The 12,219-nt window shown below is 46.3% G+C and overlaps 1 protein-coding gene across 1 annotated transcript in view; it reads left to right on the forward strand.

Annotated features, from left to right (window-relative positions):
• LOC136939313 (syntaxin-1B-like) overlaps nt 1-3,972 on the forward strand; it is a 33,842-nt gene extending 29,870 nt beyond the window's left edge. Inside the window, 5 exon segments of the mRNA XM_067232058.1 lie at nt 133-241; nt 1,123-1,196; nt 2,242-2,379; nt 3,271-3,381; nt 3,645-3,972. Of these exon segments, the coding sequence (XP_067088159.1) occupies nt 133-241; nt 1,123-1,196; nt 2,242-2,379; nt 3,271-3,381; nt 3,645-3,725 (513 nt within the window). The 3' untranslated portion in view covers nt 3,726-3,972.
• Nucleotides 3,973-12,219: the final 8,247 nt, after the last annotated feature.

Genomic DNA, 12,219 nt, shown 5'->3' on the forward strand with positions numbered 1-12,219 from the left:
CATTGATCTCATCTGCCACCGATCTGTTCTACGGAACGGCGGTGTCAGCAAATCTGCCTCCCCAGGCATGTTGTGTGGATCTGGGTGTGTATTAACCTCCCTACTCTCTCTCTCTGTGTGTGTGTGCCGTAGCACTCTACGCTGTCACGTAAGTTTGTGGAGGTGATGACTGAGTATAACACCACGCAGTCCAAGTACAGAGACCGCTGCAAGGACCGCATCCAGAGGCAGCTGGAGATCAGTGAGTAACACACCCAGTAACACACCCTGTCCTTACACTCACACACACCCAGCAACACACACACACACACCCTGCCAACACACACACACACCCAGCAACACACACACACCCTACCAACACACACACCCTCCCAACACACGCACCCCCATTAACACACACACCCTGCCAACACACACACACGCTCTACCAACACACAAATACAAACCCTCCTAACACACAGTAACAAAAGGACTAGATAGTCCATGATAATACTAGTGTACACTGATACTGAACACTGGAAACAGTGTTGTTCGGTTTCTGCAGACGTGCAGATATTTTCAGGCCCAGTAACACTGACCTTGATAGGAGACAGTGATTATTTTAGTCTTGCATTACTGAAATACTGCCCCCCCCCCCCCCCCCCCCCCCCCAGACAATACACACCATTTTCAACATGGACACAGCACCATCTCTGATGCAGAACCTGTTTATCAATATGATATACTTAATGTATATCAGCTGCAGTCTGGTGAACATCCTATTGATAGATTGAAGTAATGTAGAAATAAAGTGAATGGGCCTTAAGTGATGCCTGCTGTTGTTCTGGATAAGAGCGTCTGCTAAATAACGGAATGTTCAGAAACAAACTGTTTATTTAAATGAGCCCTTGTTCTTTTGAGTGGTGCTAAAATGAGGATGTTGATTTAAATAATTAAACCTTTAAAAGCACATCATACAGAGCAGTGAGGGAAGTTGTGGACATTTCATCACTCAGCTGTAACTGTTTTCTGTGTTTGTGTGTGTGTGTGTGCTTGCGTGTGTGTGTGTGTGTGTCTGCGTGTGTGTGTGTGTGTGTCTGCGTGTGTGTGTGTGTGTGTGTGTGTGCGCGCGCGCTCCTGCAGCTGGGAGAACGACCACCAACGAGGAGCTGGAGGACATGCTGGAAAGTGGCAAGCTCGCCATCTTCACTGATGATGTAAGAGCCGCCTCACCTGAGCCCTGCTCTGATTGGCTGAGGCCCTGCCGTAGGGCATGCACACAGATGAACATAACTGCCAGGCTAGCTAGCTGCATAGGCGAGAGTTCTGTTGCTGGATTTGTGCATGCCCTTGAACAGGGTGGCTGAGCGGTTAGGGAATCGAGCTAATAATCAGAAGGTTGCCGGTTCGAAAATGACGTGCAAAATGACGTTGTGTCCTTGGGCAAGGCACTTCACCCTACTTGCCTCGGGGAGAATGTCCCTGTACTTACTGTAAGTCGCTCTGGATAAGAGCGTCTGCTAAATGACTAAATGTAACAGTACTAGACTTGCGCTGGCGTGTTATTTGAAAAGGTTCAATGTCGTTTTTTAAAGCCAAAGTGGATTATTTGTCACATGCATCGAACAGCAGGACAGTGACAGTCCTGTGGCCTGGCAAGCAAAATCTACACAGCAGCGTCAAATCTAATCCGAATAAAAAATATATATAAAGATAAAGTACAAGCAAAATAACAGAGGCATAGAAGCAAAGAAAAAAAGTTTACAGAGTGTAGGAATGGGAAATATACAATATGAATAAGAATATTGCATCATATAAATATATTGTGGCAGTGCCTATGAATGGGACATTTAGAGAGCCCTTATTCTCATAGGCATGCAGCTTTCGTCTTTTTGAGTCTGCATGGTGATTTTCATAGTGATTTTCATAGAGGTTAATACATGTCGATTGCTATTTTTACAGACTTTATAATCGACTGCCACTGAGGAAATAGATTCAGCTCAGTGCACTCTCTGCCACCCCCTCACTTCTGATTGCACTCGTTTTCCTCTCTCTCTCTCTTTCTCTCTCTCTCTTTCTCTCCCTCTCTCCCTTTTCCTCTCTCTCCCTCTTGCTTTCTCTCCCTCTCTCTCTCTCTCTCTCCCCCCCTCTCCCTCTCCCTTTTCCTCTCTCTCCCTCTTTCTCTCTCCCTCTTTCTCTCTCCCTCTCTCTCCCTCCCTCTCTCTCTCTCTATCACTCTCTCCCTTTCTCCTGGCCTTCCAGATTAAGATGGATTCCCAGATGACCAAGCAGGCCCTGAACGAGATCGAGACACGACACACTGAGATCATCAAGCTGGAGAACAGCATCCGGGAGCTGCACGACATGTTTGTAGACATGGCCATGCTGGTGGAGAGCCAGGTGAGAGGCTGTCAGCCCCGCCCACTGCCCTCCCTCCCTGCCTCCCTCCCTCCCCCCTCCCTGCCTCCCTGCCTCCCTCCCTCCCCCCTCCCTGCCTCCCTGCCTCCCTCCCTCCCCCCTCCCTGCCTCCCTGCCTCCCTCCCCCCTCCCTGCCTCCCTCCCTCCCCCCTCCCTGCCTCCCTGTCTCCCTGCCTCCCTGCCTCCCTCCCTGCCTCCCTCCCTCCCTCCCTACCCCCTCCCTCCCTCCCCACCCATCACTCTGGAACCCCCCGGCCAGGGCCCAGCTACATGCTCACTCTGCCAGAACACAGGAAGTGCAGGCTGGTGCTCCATGTGTAAGATCACAGTGAGGATCTGGGTATAACAAGTCAGAAGGAGGCTGCAGTGAACAGGGGCTTGGTTCTAAGGTTAGATTGGGACAGAAAACAAAACAGGTACACAATTTCCCTAACCTAACCCTAACCCTGTCACTCAAAATACCTTCCAAGAAAATAAATATATTGTTTGTTGGCGCGCCCCGGTATCTCCCTGGACAAGTGAACCATGTAGGCTTTGGCCTGGGTTTGAATGTCTTCTCTCTCTCTCTCCCTCTCTCTCTCGCTCTCTCTCTCTTTCTCCCTCTCTCTCTCGCTCTCGCTCTCTCCCTCTCTCTTTCGGTCAGAAATATGGCTGTTTTGTGTCCATTTCCTTACTATGTCCGCACATCCATTCTGATGAATGGCAAGAGAAAGGAAGTGTAAGCAGCTAGGCAGGTCAATACTATAAGTAATAACACATGACTGAATCACTTAGATTGGGAGTGAGGGAGCTAAAAAGCTGTGGTCAGCAGTTGTCTGTTGGGCTGCCTGTCCTGTGTCGAGTGATGTTGCTGACTCTGTGTGTTGCTGACAGGGAGAGATGATTGACAGAATCGAGTACAATGTGGAGCACTCAGTGGACTACGTGGAACGGGCTGTGTCTGACACCAAGAAGGCTGTCAAATACCAGAGCCAGGCTCGCAAGGTAACGCACGCACGCACAGACACACACATGCAGTACGTACACACACACACACATACACACACGCTCATGAATACACACACACACATATACACTCTCTCTTTCTCTCACACACACTCACACACATGCACATGTTTATAGACACACCCTCCCCCACACACACATTCTCACACACACACTCAACCACCCCACCCCCCAAACACACACACACACACAGTCTAACACCTCTCCTAAACCCCCCCCCCCCCCCCCCCCCCCCCCTGCAGAAGAAGATCATGATCATCATCTGTTGCGTGATCCTGGGGGTGGTCCTGGCGTCCACCATCGGAGGAACGCTCGGCTTCTAGAGAACGCCATCGCCACGACAATGACCGACAGCCAGCAGAGAGAAAAACAACACGGAGAGAAAACGATGTAACACGAGATAAGGATAACGTCATAGGGGCGGGTGGGGGTTGAAAACACAAAGACAAAAAAAAACAGAACAAAACCGACATTACATTATAGCTGACTAAAATACATAACGTATACAAAAAGAGGGTACAAAATAAACCTAATATTTACAATGTACATGTAAATGTATTGAACATAGGAAGCAGCACATGGGTTAGCTACCTGTAAAGAATTATGATGTGAAAATATTTTATTTTTTCTTATTTTTTTGACGTTTCTTTCTTTTCGAGGGGTCTCCTGGACAGTGCGGTTGACTGCTAAATTGTGTGTGTTCCAGCAAAGCTAGTTTTAGAGCAAAATGCACAAAAACTGTAGAGGGGAGTAGGGTACATGGGTGGAGCTTATTTCTTAGGTACAACAATCACCTTTCATTGGGAGGCTGACTTGGGTTTTGGTTTAACAGTATCTCAAGGGAGCTCTTGTAGTTGCAACACTCGAATCAACCTGTCAAATTAGTCGACTTGAGGATCAACTTTGCGGATAGGCATTAATTAGCATGTGTCTTGATTTCAAATAATATGACAAAAACCCAGCCCACACCCATGGAACTGTTTGAAGGGAGGGTTACAGGCCTGTGATTAGATAAGGGACCCACTTGTCCATCAGCTTAATCTGGTCCACGGCCGAAACCTAATTCAGACACACAGGCAAGGGATAGGGGTTTGGGGTTAAACTGAAGGACTGGGGAGAGATCCATGGTCGAACTATGCAGTTTAGACAAGGGAAGCAGACCAGCTGGACTCCTCCCCATGGATCGGAAAGATGGAGTTCAGAGAGGGAGAGAGAGGGAGAGAGAGGGAGAGAGAGGGAGAGAGAGAGGGAGAGAGGGAGAGAGAGAGAGAGAGAGAGAGAGAGAGAGAGAGTGAGTGAGAGAGAGAGAGAGAGAGAGAGAGAGAGTGAGTGAGAGAGAGAGAGAGAGAGAGAGAGAGAGAGAGAGAGAGAGAGAGAGAGAGAGAGAGAGAGGGAGAGAGAGAGAGAGAGGGAGCGGGAGAGAGAGATGTTAGCTGTCACGCCTGTACTTCAGATGTTTCTAAAATGAAGAACACATTAAAAAGTAAAGAAGAAATGAAAACAAACAAAAAAAAGAGTAACGTAATCTCAAAATTTGACCTGCTGGCTAGCCCTGGTTGTAGAGTCTCATGTCTTTATTTGGAAGTGGTTCGTTCTCCTGTGGTCGTGTTCGTGTGTGAACTGTCCGTGACTACTAGTCTGGCCTCATATTTACTTTATGGACGTTTATGGATGCAGTTTGCATTTTGCTGTTGCTTTCCTGTCATTTAAAAATAAGATTCAATAATCCTGGTGGGTTCTGTGAGTAGAACAGCGATGCTAATCTGGGGAGGTGTGGTTTTCCAACTGTACAGGTATAATCCAGTTCCACACAGATAGACAGATCATTCGTACAACATTAATTGTCATCATTATGTATTATCAGTATTTAGGTCATCCAGTTTTCCTGAAGGTGGGTGGTAATCTCCAGATGTGTAGCCTGCTGAAGATCGCTCGGTTTGAGTGAGAGCTGTGCTCTGTGATTGCACATTTAATGACATCATGCCAAGAACACATGTGACGCGTGTGTTGTCCTGCTGTAGACTCTAACATGTAGTAGAACACGGCAACATGATACTGAGGTCTCCATGCTTCTGTTGATGCCAGCGCTGTAAAAGCAACAGATGTAATCGTGAGCAAGGGGAATAGAGAGTTCAGAAAGCAACCCCCCCCCCCCTCCTCCTCCTCCTCCTCCCTTCCTGGCTGTGGGTGGTCTCAGGCACGGTGAGCTGAGGTTTTCTGACTTTTCTGGGCCACCGTACAGGAGAGTCTTGGTGTGTCTTGTACAGAGATGCAGTTCTGTCTGTCTAAACCCCAGACTGTAATCCACATCTACCTTGCACTCAGTAGACTTCGAAGCAATAACTGTATTGCTGGCGTATTTATTTGGTTTGATTAGACAATCTAACCTACACAAAGTTACCTAATTATAGTTTCCTGTTAGCTTCTATTTAAAGGAACTTTATGGGATTTCAGTGTATGGGGTTATTTGTTCATTTCTAAAACTCAGACAGACTATGCTAGCCACAGCAAGATCATGTGTGTTTTCTTGTAGATTATCCTTTGCCTGTATGCAAAATAATTGTAAGGACAACAGTATGTAGTATGTAGATGTATATTGTAGAATCAAAGTGAAGCACCAGCTATCAGTTTTACAATTAGTCACTGTATCACGTTTATGAGATTTGCTTTTGCCAAAAGTTGACGTTGTTCGGTTAAAAACCAAAGGCAGATTCATGTAGTTAGTGAAACGCATTAAGTTAATGAAGACAAATCCTCAGCATTTTAACAGAATCACTCCTCGCAAAGAAAATAACAACGAGCTAGGAAGTCTGTACCTAGCAGGACGCCTGTCGTCCATTCTGAGTAACATGATCTGATTTGGACGAAGAGGTCCAAAACTTTCACTTTGGCCCTAAAACGAAGGTAACTAATGAAAATATTGTCAATAAATCGGGCCGGTGGGGGGGGCTCACTGGCTAATTGTGAAACTGAGACGTCAAACCCTGCTTGTCCTGACCAGACGGACGGTATTACGTTCTATTGAGCCCGTTAAGCAACCGCAACAGCCCAGGACTAACCCATGTCACTGTTTTCTACCAGAAACACAAGACCCAATATATATACATTTGTCAATCCCATTCTGCGCTCGCGATTACCCTCTTTAGTCAAGACCCCTGTGGTTGTGCCGGCGCAGGGGGAGATGGTCAGGGCGCAGGGGGAGATGGTCAGGGTGTAGGGCTGCAGATGGAGAAACAGTGGTATACTTCACAGATATCATCCCCAGCACCCACAGACGGCAGGAGGCTGTGGTCTCTCAAGTCATTCCTGCACTGGCCAGCATGTTTATTGAAAAGCTTTGGTGTATTTAGTGTGTCCAACCACTTACATGTACAGTTATAATGGGGTTATATTGATGTCGTTGTAGTTTTTTTGTTCGTTCTTTTAAAAGGAATATGGCTAGGGACCCCTTATTCTGAAAGGCATGCAACTTTCGGCTTTGTGAGTTTGCATGGTGATTTCCGCTCTCGATCATGTGCGCACTTTACACTCTGAAGAAAACACTGTCTTATCACCTTCACTGTTTTAGTTATCGATGGGTTATTTCTATTATCCTGTGTAAGGGGTCAAGGGTCAAGGGTGTTATATAGGTAGCTGCCGTTCCTGATGTCTCTTCACATACACCAGAGTTAGTGTGGTTCATCCAGAGGCTCCATATCTTGTGAGAGTGTCCGGTAACCCCCTGGTGACCTCTGGGTGCTGTTTAGGTTTGGTGCAACATGTCCCTCCTCCCCCCCCACCCACGCTCCAGACCACCGCTAGTCATTTTCGGACATTCCAAAGCCCCCCCCCACCCCCACCCCCCCCCACCACTCTGCTTGTTGTGCTTCTATGGTCGACGTGCGTCTGTCCTTGTGAGGAAACTTTCTTATCGTCTTTAAAGCCGCGACTGCAACTTGTGAGCTCCCGGGCCGCCGTTCGCATGCCCCTCCCACCCTGGTAAAGATTGGTGCGTACGTACCGTGTGTCCGTGTGTCTGTGAGCATGAGCGTTTGTCTGTGTACAGTATGTGTGCGTGGGTGTGCACGCCTGCAGCCGACGCGGGCGTGTGTGTGTGTGTGTGTGTGGCATCACACTCCACACACACGACAAAGCTGAGGGCTGTTTTGTGACAGCAGGTCCATGGGTCATAGCCATTGGGTTTCAGTTCGATGTAGATTACCAGAACAAAAGAAGAATACTTATTTATATTTGTTGAATTAAATTCAAACCAAAGCATTTTGCCCCGTGTGTTCACAGAGTCAGCCCAGAGCACAAAGGGAGAAATGGTATCACAGTACTTTAGTTGTATCAAAGTTATTATGTTATCCAAGTCTCTGCCCCCCACCCAACCTAATGCATGTCGGTCTGTCAACCAATAGTACTTATTGAATAGACTTTACATGTTGTCCTTTTAAAGTCATCTCTATCTAGGAAGTAGTTTTAGTTTGTGGTAGGAATAGTGAAAAGAGAATTGCGTCCTATGGAGCCGTTATTATTTATTTTATTTATTTGTTATACATTTTCATGTGTCATATTCGTATCGCCATGTCAACTGGTTTAACGATGCAGATTCAAACGTAGAAGTTGACGCACCCTGTAGTTCCCGCTTACTGGCCACCGATTCCACACTCGGTTGCTCTGCTTTCTCTCTGCTGCCATACCTGAGGGGAAGGCAGAGACGACGGCCATGTTCAACTATCTCTCTGTTCATCTGGCTACTTATCGATCCACACCAGAAGTCGTGTCTCTCCCCGAAACGCCCGCCCTCGTGAACAGAGAGGGAATCGGCCGGGACGAGCCCGAAGCGTGGGCCCCTCCTCCTCTCTGTTCAGAAAGCGTGGGACGTTTTGAGGTGTGGAGGTGACGTCAGCGGTGTCCTGACCCCCGCATTGAGAAAGCGTGGGACGTTTTGAGGTGTGGAGGTGACGTCAGCGGTGTCCTGACCCCCGCATTGAGAAAGCGTGGGACGTTTTGAGGTGTGGAGGTGACGTCAGCGGTGTCATCACGCTTTCCTCCTCTCTCTGTTCAGAAAGCGTGGGACGTTTTGAGGTGTGGAGGTGACGTCAGCGGTGTCCTGACCCCCGCATTGAGAAAGCACCCTGTGGTTGTGGGTAGAAGGACTGTGATGGTCGCACAGGCGACAGCTGCATAAACGTGTCTGTAAGGCTCTGAAACCATCAAGCTAGTGTCAGGAGACAGCCTAGTCAGATGGTGGGATTAACGTCTTCTGGACAGAGTTTGAACTTGACTGTGAACTGATGTCATCCCAGTAGCTGTCTATGACTGCACTCCACAACGTTTCTGATGTTAGTGTTGATCTCGACCAGGCAGGCGTCCCAACGCCTGCTTTGGTATGAATAGAAGATTCCAGACCATTTTCTGATTGATGTGTCTTGGATAGCAGTAGATCTGTCTTCATTGCGACCTTCTCACGTCAATCTTCAAACTGTTCTCACAGAAGAGGTTTACCTTTGATTAAAAACGATTACAATAACAACAACCACAACATGCCAGACCCTTGTCTCGTTTGTTTGTGTGGCTCATAATAGTGCCGCTGTTAATAGCCACAATCAAACATTTTATTTTTATTTAGCTTCATGTTAGCATTTGGATGCACCCTTTCCTAGTTTCACCACAGTATTGCTTTTATCAGTGTTCTAATGGGGCGGGGGGCCGGGCGGGGGAGGGCAGGTGCCGTGAAGAGAGAATTCAGAGGTGACCTTCATCGAGTCGGTTACAATATTAAGATGAATTAAAAGTGAATAGATAACAAATATATTATTATAATGAAAAGTAACCTTGCAACCTGAGGGGAGACAGAATGGCAAAGGAATCAAACATTCAGAACGGGAGTCATTATAATAGCAATGATTTAATGAAATAATGAAGTTATGTTAACATAATAATAGTACTAATATTGAATATCGAATGCTCGCAATTTTGTCAAACTGAACTGGATCTTTGTGTCATGTAATTATTGTAAATACTTCAAAGAGAGAAAAAATGACTTGCATGTCCATGTATAAATCTACTGAGATACTTGTTCCTGTCAAAGTTGTGTAGTGGTTCGATCTCTGTCCTTTTCCCCACGTCCCCCTTTCAGACTGATGTTCTGTCCATCCATATCCTTTCAGTTCATACGTGTTATATGGAGTGTTTGGGCAGTAGACAGAATAGGATTGCGTGACCAACTGTGTGCCAGTCTAAACCTTCTACACCAGTTTTATTCGGTTCAGAGGTTCCTCTGATGAAAAGTGCTTCCCTCCATCTCTAGACAGACACAGTACCCGCTAACCGCTCCTTCTCGCTCGCCTCCGTCAGTGTGCAGCGCAAAGGCCCGACCCTGAACACTAGCTCTCTCTCTGTGTCTACACATATTAGACAACCCCAGACCAGACCTGGAACAGCCCTCCTCTCTGTTTCCACACGGTAGACCATCTTTAGTCACAAACCAGCCCCGTCCTTAAGGGCGGGACTCTTACCATCAAGTGGCCAGTGTGGGACGTAGACTCGCCCGATTGGACGTTTCGTCAGTTGGGACTCAGCCTCTTTTCCCTTGGTCTCCAAGCTTCCAGCTTCTCCAGTAGATGCGAATAGACGGATCATGAATAAGCAATATGGCAATTCCTCCACCTATAGATTAAGAGAAGGCATAGGGGAGGAATGCCTATGATTGCCTGTTTATCTATTCGGATCTATTCAAGGTGATCAAAGGATATAGGGGCTGATGTAGGATTGTTCACCTCTCCTAAGTATGCTTGTCTTTAATTATTTCTCATGACAGTTCAAGTATACCTCTATTTGTAAGTATTAACATCTTACCAAGTGTCGTAGTCTCCGTGTGGGAGCACAGGAGGTGGATAATGTCTGTGGTCAAAAGACGCCATTTATTTTGTTACCCACCTTCTCTTTGACCGGGAAAGGATCGTCCCAAACATTAGACGACAGACCTTCTGTATTGTGTTACCATCCTCCAAGGCTAGGCTGTGGCTGATTAGAGGAAACCCACCTATATGTGCAATACAAAGAAAAAGGGCTTTCTTTAAAATGCAGAAGTGAGACGATATCATATCAGACCTCAACCACCACTCGCTAATGGTGGCAGATTCTAGCCACAGTCAAAGTGAATATAGAAGTTAATGACTGTGACAGGGACAGCGATACAGCCAGGTGAAAACGACCTCCATCTTGTTACGTTTGTCAGCTAGAGGGGGTTGTCTGAGTTTTAAAAAAAGGACAGAGAGAGAGAGATTGAAAATAAAAAAGGGGACAGTTGGATCGTTCGTTAGCTACAACTTTGACTGGAAATGCAACTTGTGTCCCGTTTTTTTTGTGTGTGTGTATGTGTGCGTACCGTAATGTAAAAAACTATCTGTCCCTCTCTCTCCCTCTCTCGTACTGCTGTTTGCTGTTCTGTTTAGTTAGTGTGATGTGCCAGTATTTCCCTTCCCCCTCCCCATCTCCTCTCCCCTCCTCTCGCTCTCTCCCCTTTTCTCCATGGATCTTTAAGATGACAACTCTATGCAGATGCTGTCTTTTATAAGTGTGTCAAATTTTAATTTAAAATAAAAACAACAAAAAAAACCCCGACAGACATATTGAAATGATAACAAAAAATGAATAAAGAAAAGGATTGTTCAGTGTAATTTCTTAGTGGTTTGTCTTTATTGCTGTTGCCTCCTCTCTTTCCCTCTTCCCGCTTCTCTCTCCTCTCCTTCTCTCTCCTCTTCTCTCTCTCTTCTCTTTCTCTTTCTCTCTCTCTCTGGGTGAAGGTGATTCAACTGTACTATTAACACGTTTTGTTTTACACTGTGACATCATCATGTTAGTGAGGTCACCAACTGGTTGCTACGGTAATCTCCTGCAATCAACCTGGTCTTCCACCTTCATCAGAAGGACTCAGTTAGCTCTAACGTACTCGTGTGTGAAGGCCGTCTGGAGGGAATACACCAGCTATAAATACAAAGCATTGTGTGTGGAAACATGTTTATTTGCAAACAAAGACCAAGTGAAGTTGCAGTGGAAGTGGATCAAACGTTACACAGATCCCGACTGAGAACTGGGGGAAAACATAACATACACATGGAGTTTACTTAAGAGATCCGTGGAGCTTTTGGTGTGAAACATTGTAAAGTGAGCACATTAAAACAAGCAAGACGAGTTGGGGGGAATATGGATGCAATAGCAAGTTACTCAAAAGACCATTAAATAAGGATATATGGGGACATCTGCTTTTCCACCTAAAACAACCACCTAAATCTATCTCCACCCACCCACACAGAAAAGGTTAACAATAAACATGTTTGAGGATTTTAATTCACACAGAACGCACCAACAATATTCCCCTAATTTGTTTCTTCAACAGCTACTAAATCGGTAATCACTAATACTAAAGCGTTTCCATTTTGAGCATAGTCGTAAGAGTCTATTATGATCAAGATTCATATAAAGGAAGAAACCGCATGAGCCTCATCGTGTCCACATCCTATCAGGAGAACTAGCACTGTACTTTAAATACATTTCAAAGCGTCATTCTGTCGTAAGCAGAGGAATCTCACTGCTCATTCTAAAGCTTCCTTTTTCATATGCTTCTTAAAACAGCCTGTACAGTTTCCAGAATTAACCTCCAACACTTCAGCCAGCTCCTTAGCTGGTTAATATGGAGGCTCCAGTCCCCACAACACAACACAGCAACAGCTGGTCTGGAGATCGGGACGCCCTCTCAGCCACAGCGCCCATGAACAGTCGAGGCCGACACCAAGCTCGCAAACCCAGTCACCTTTACAGTCGACCGCA

This window comes from Osmerus mordax, chromosome 3 (assembly GCF_038355195.1).
Source record: "Osmerus mordax isolate fOsmMor3 chromosome 3, fOsmMor3.pri, whole genome shotgun sequence".
Lineage (NCBI taxonomy): Eukaryota > Metazoa > Chordata > Actinopteri > Osmeriformes > Osmeridae > Osmerus > Osmerus mordax.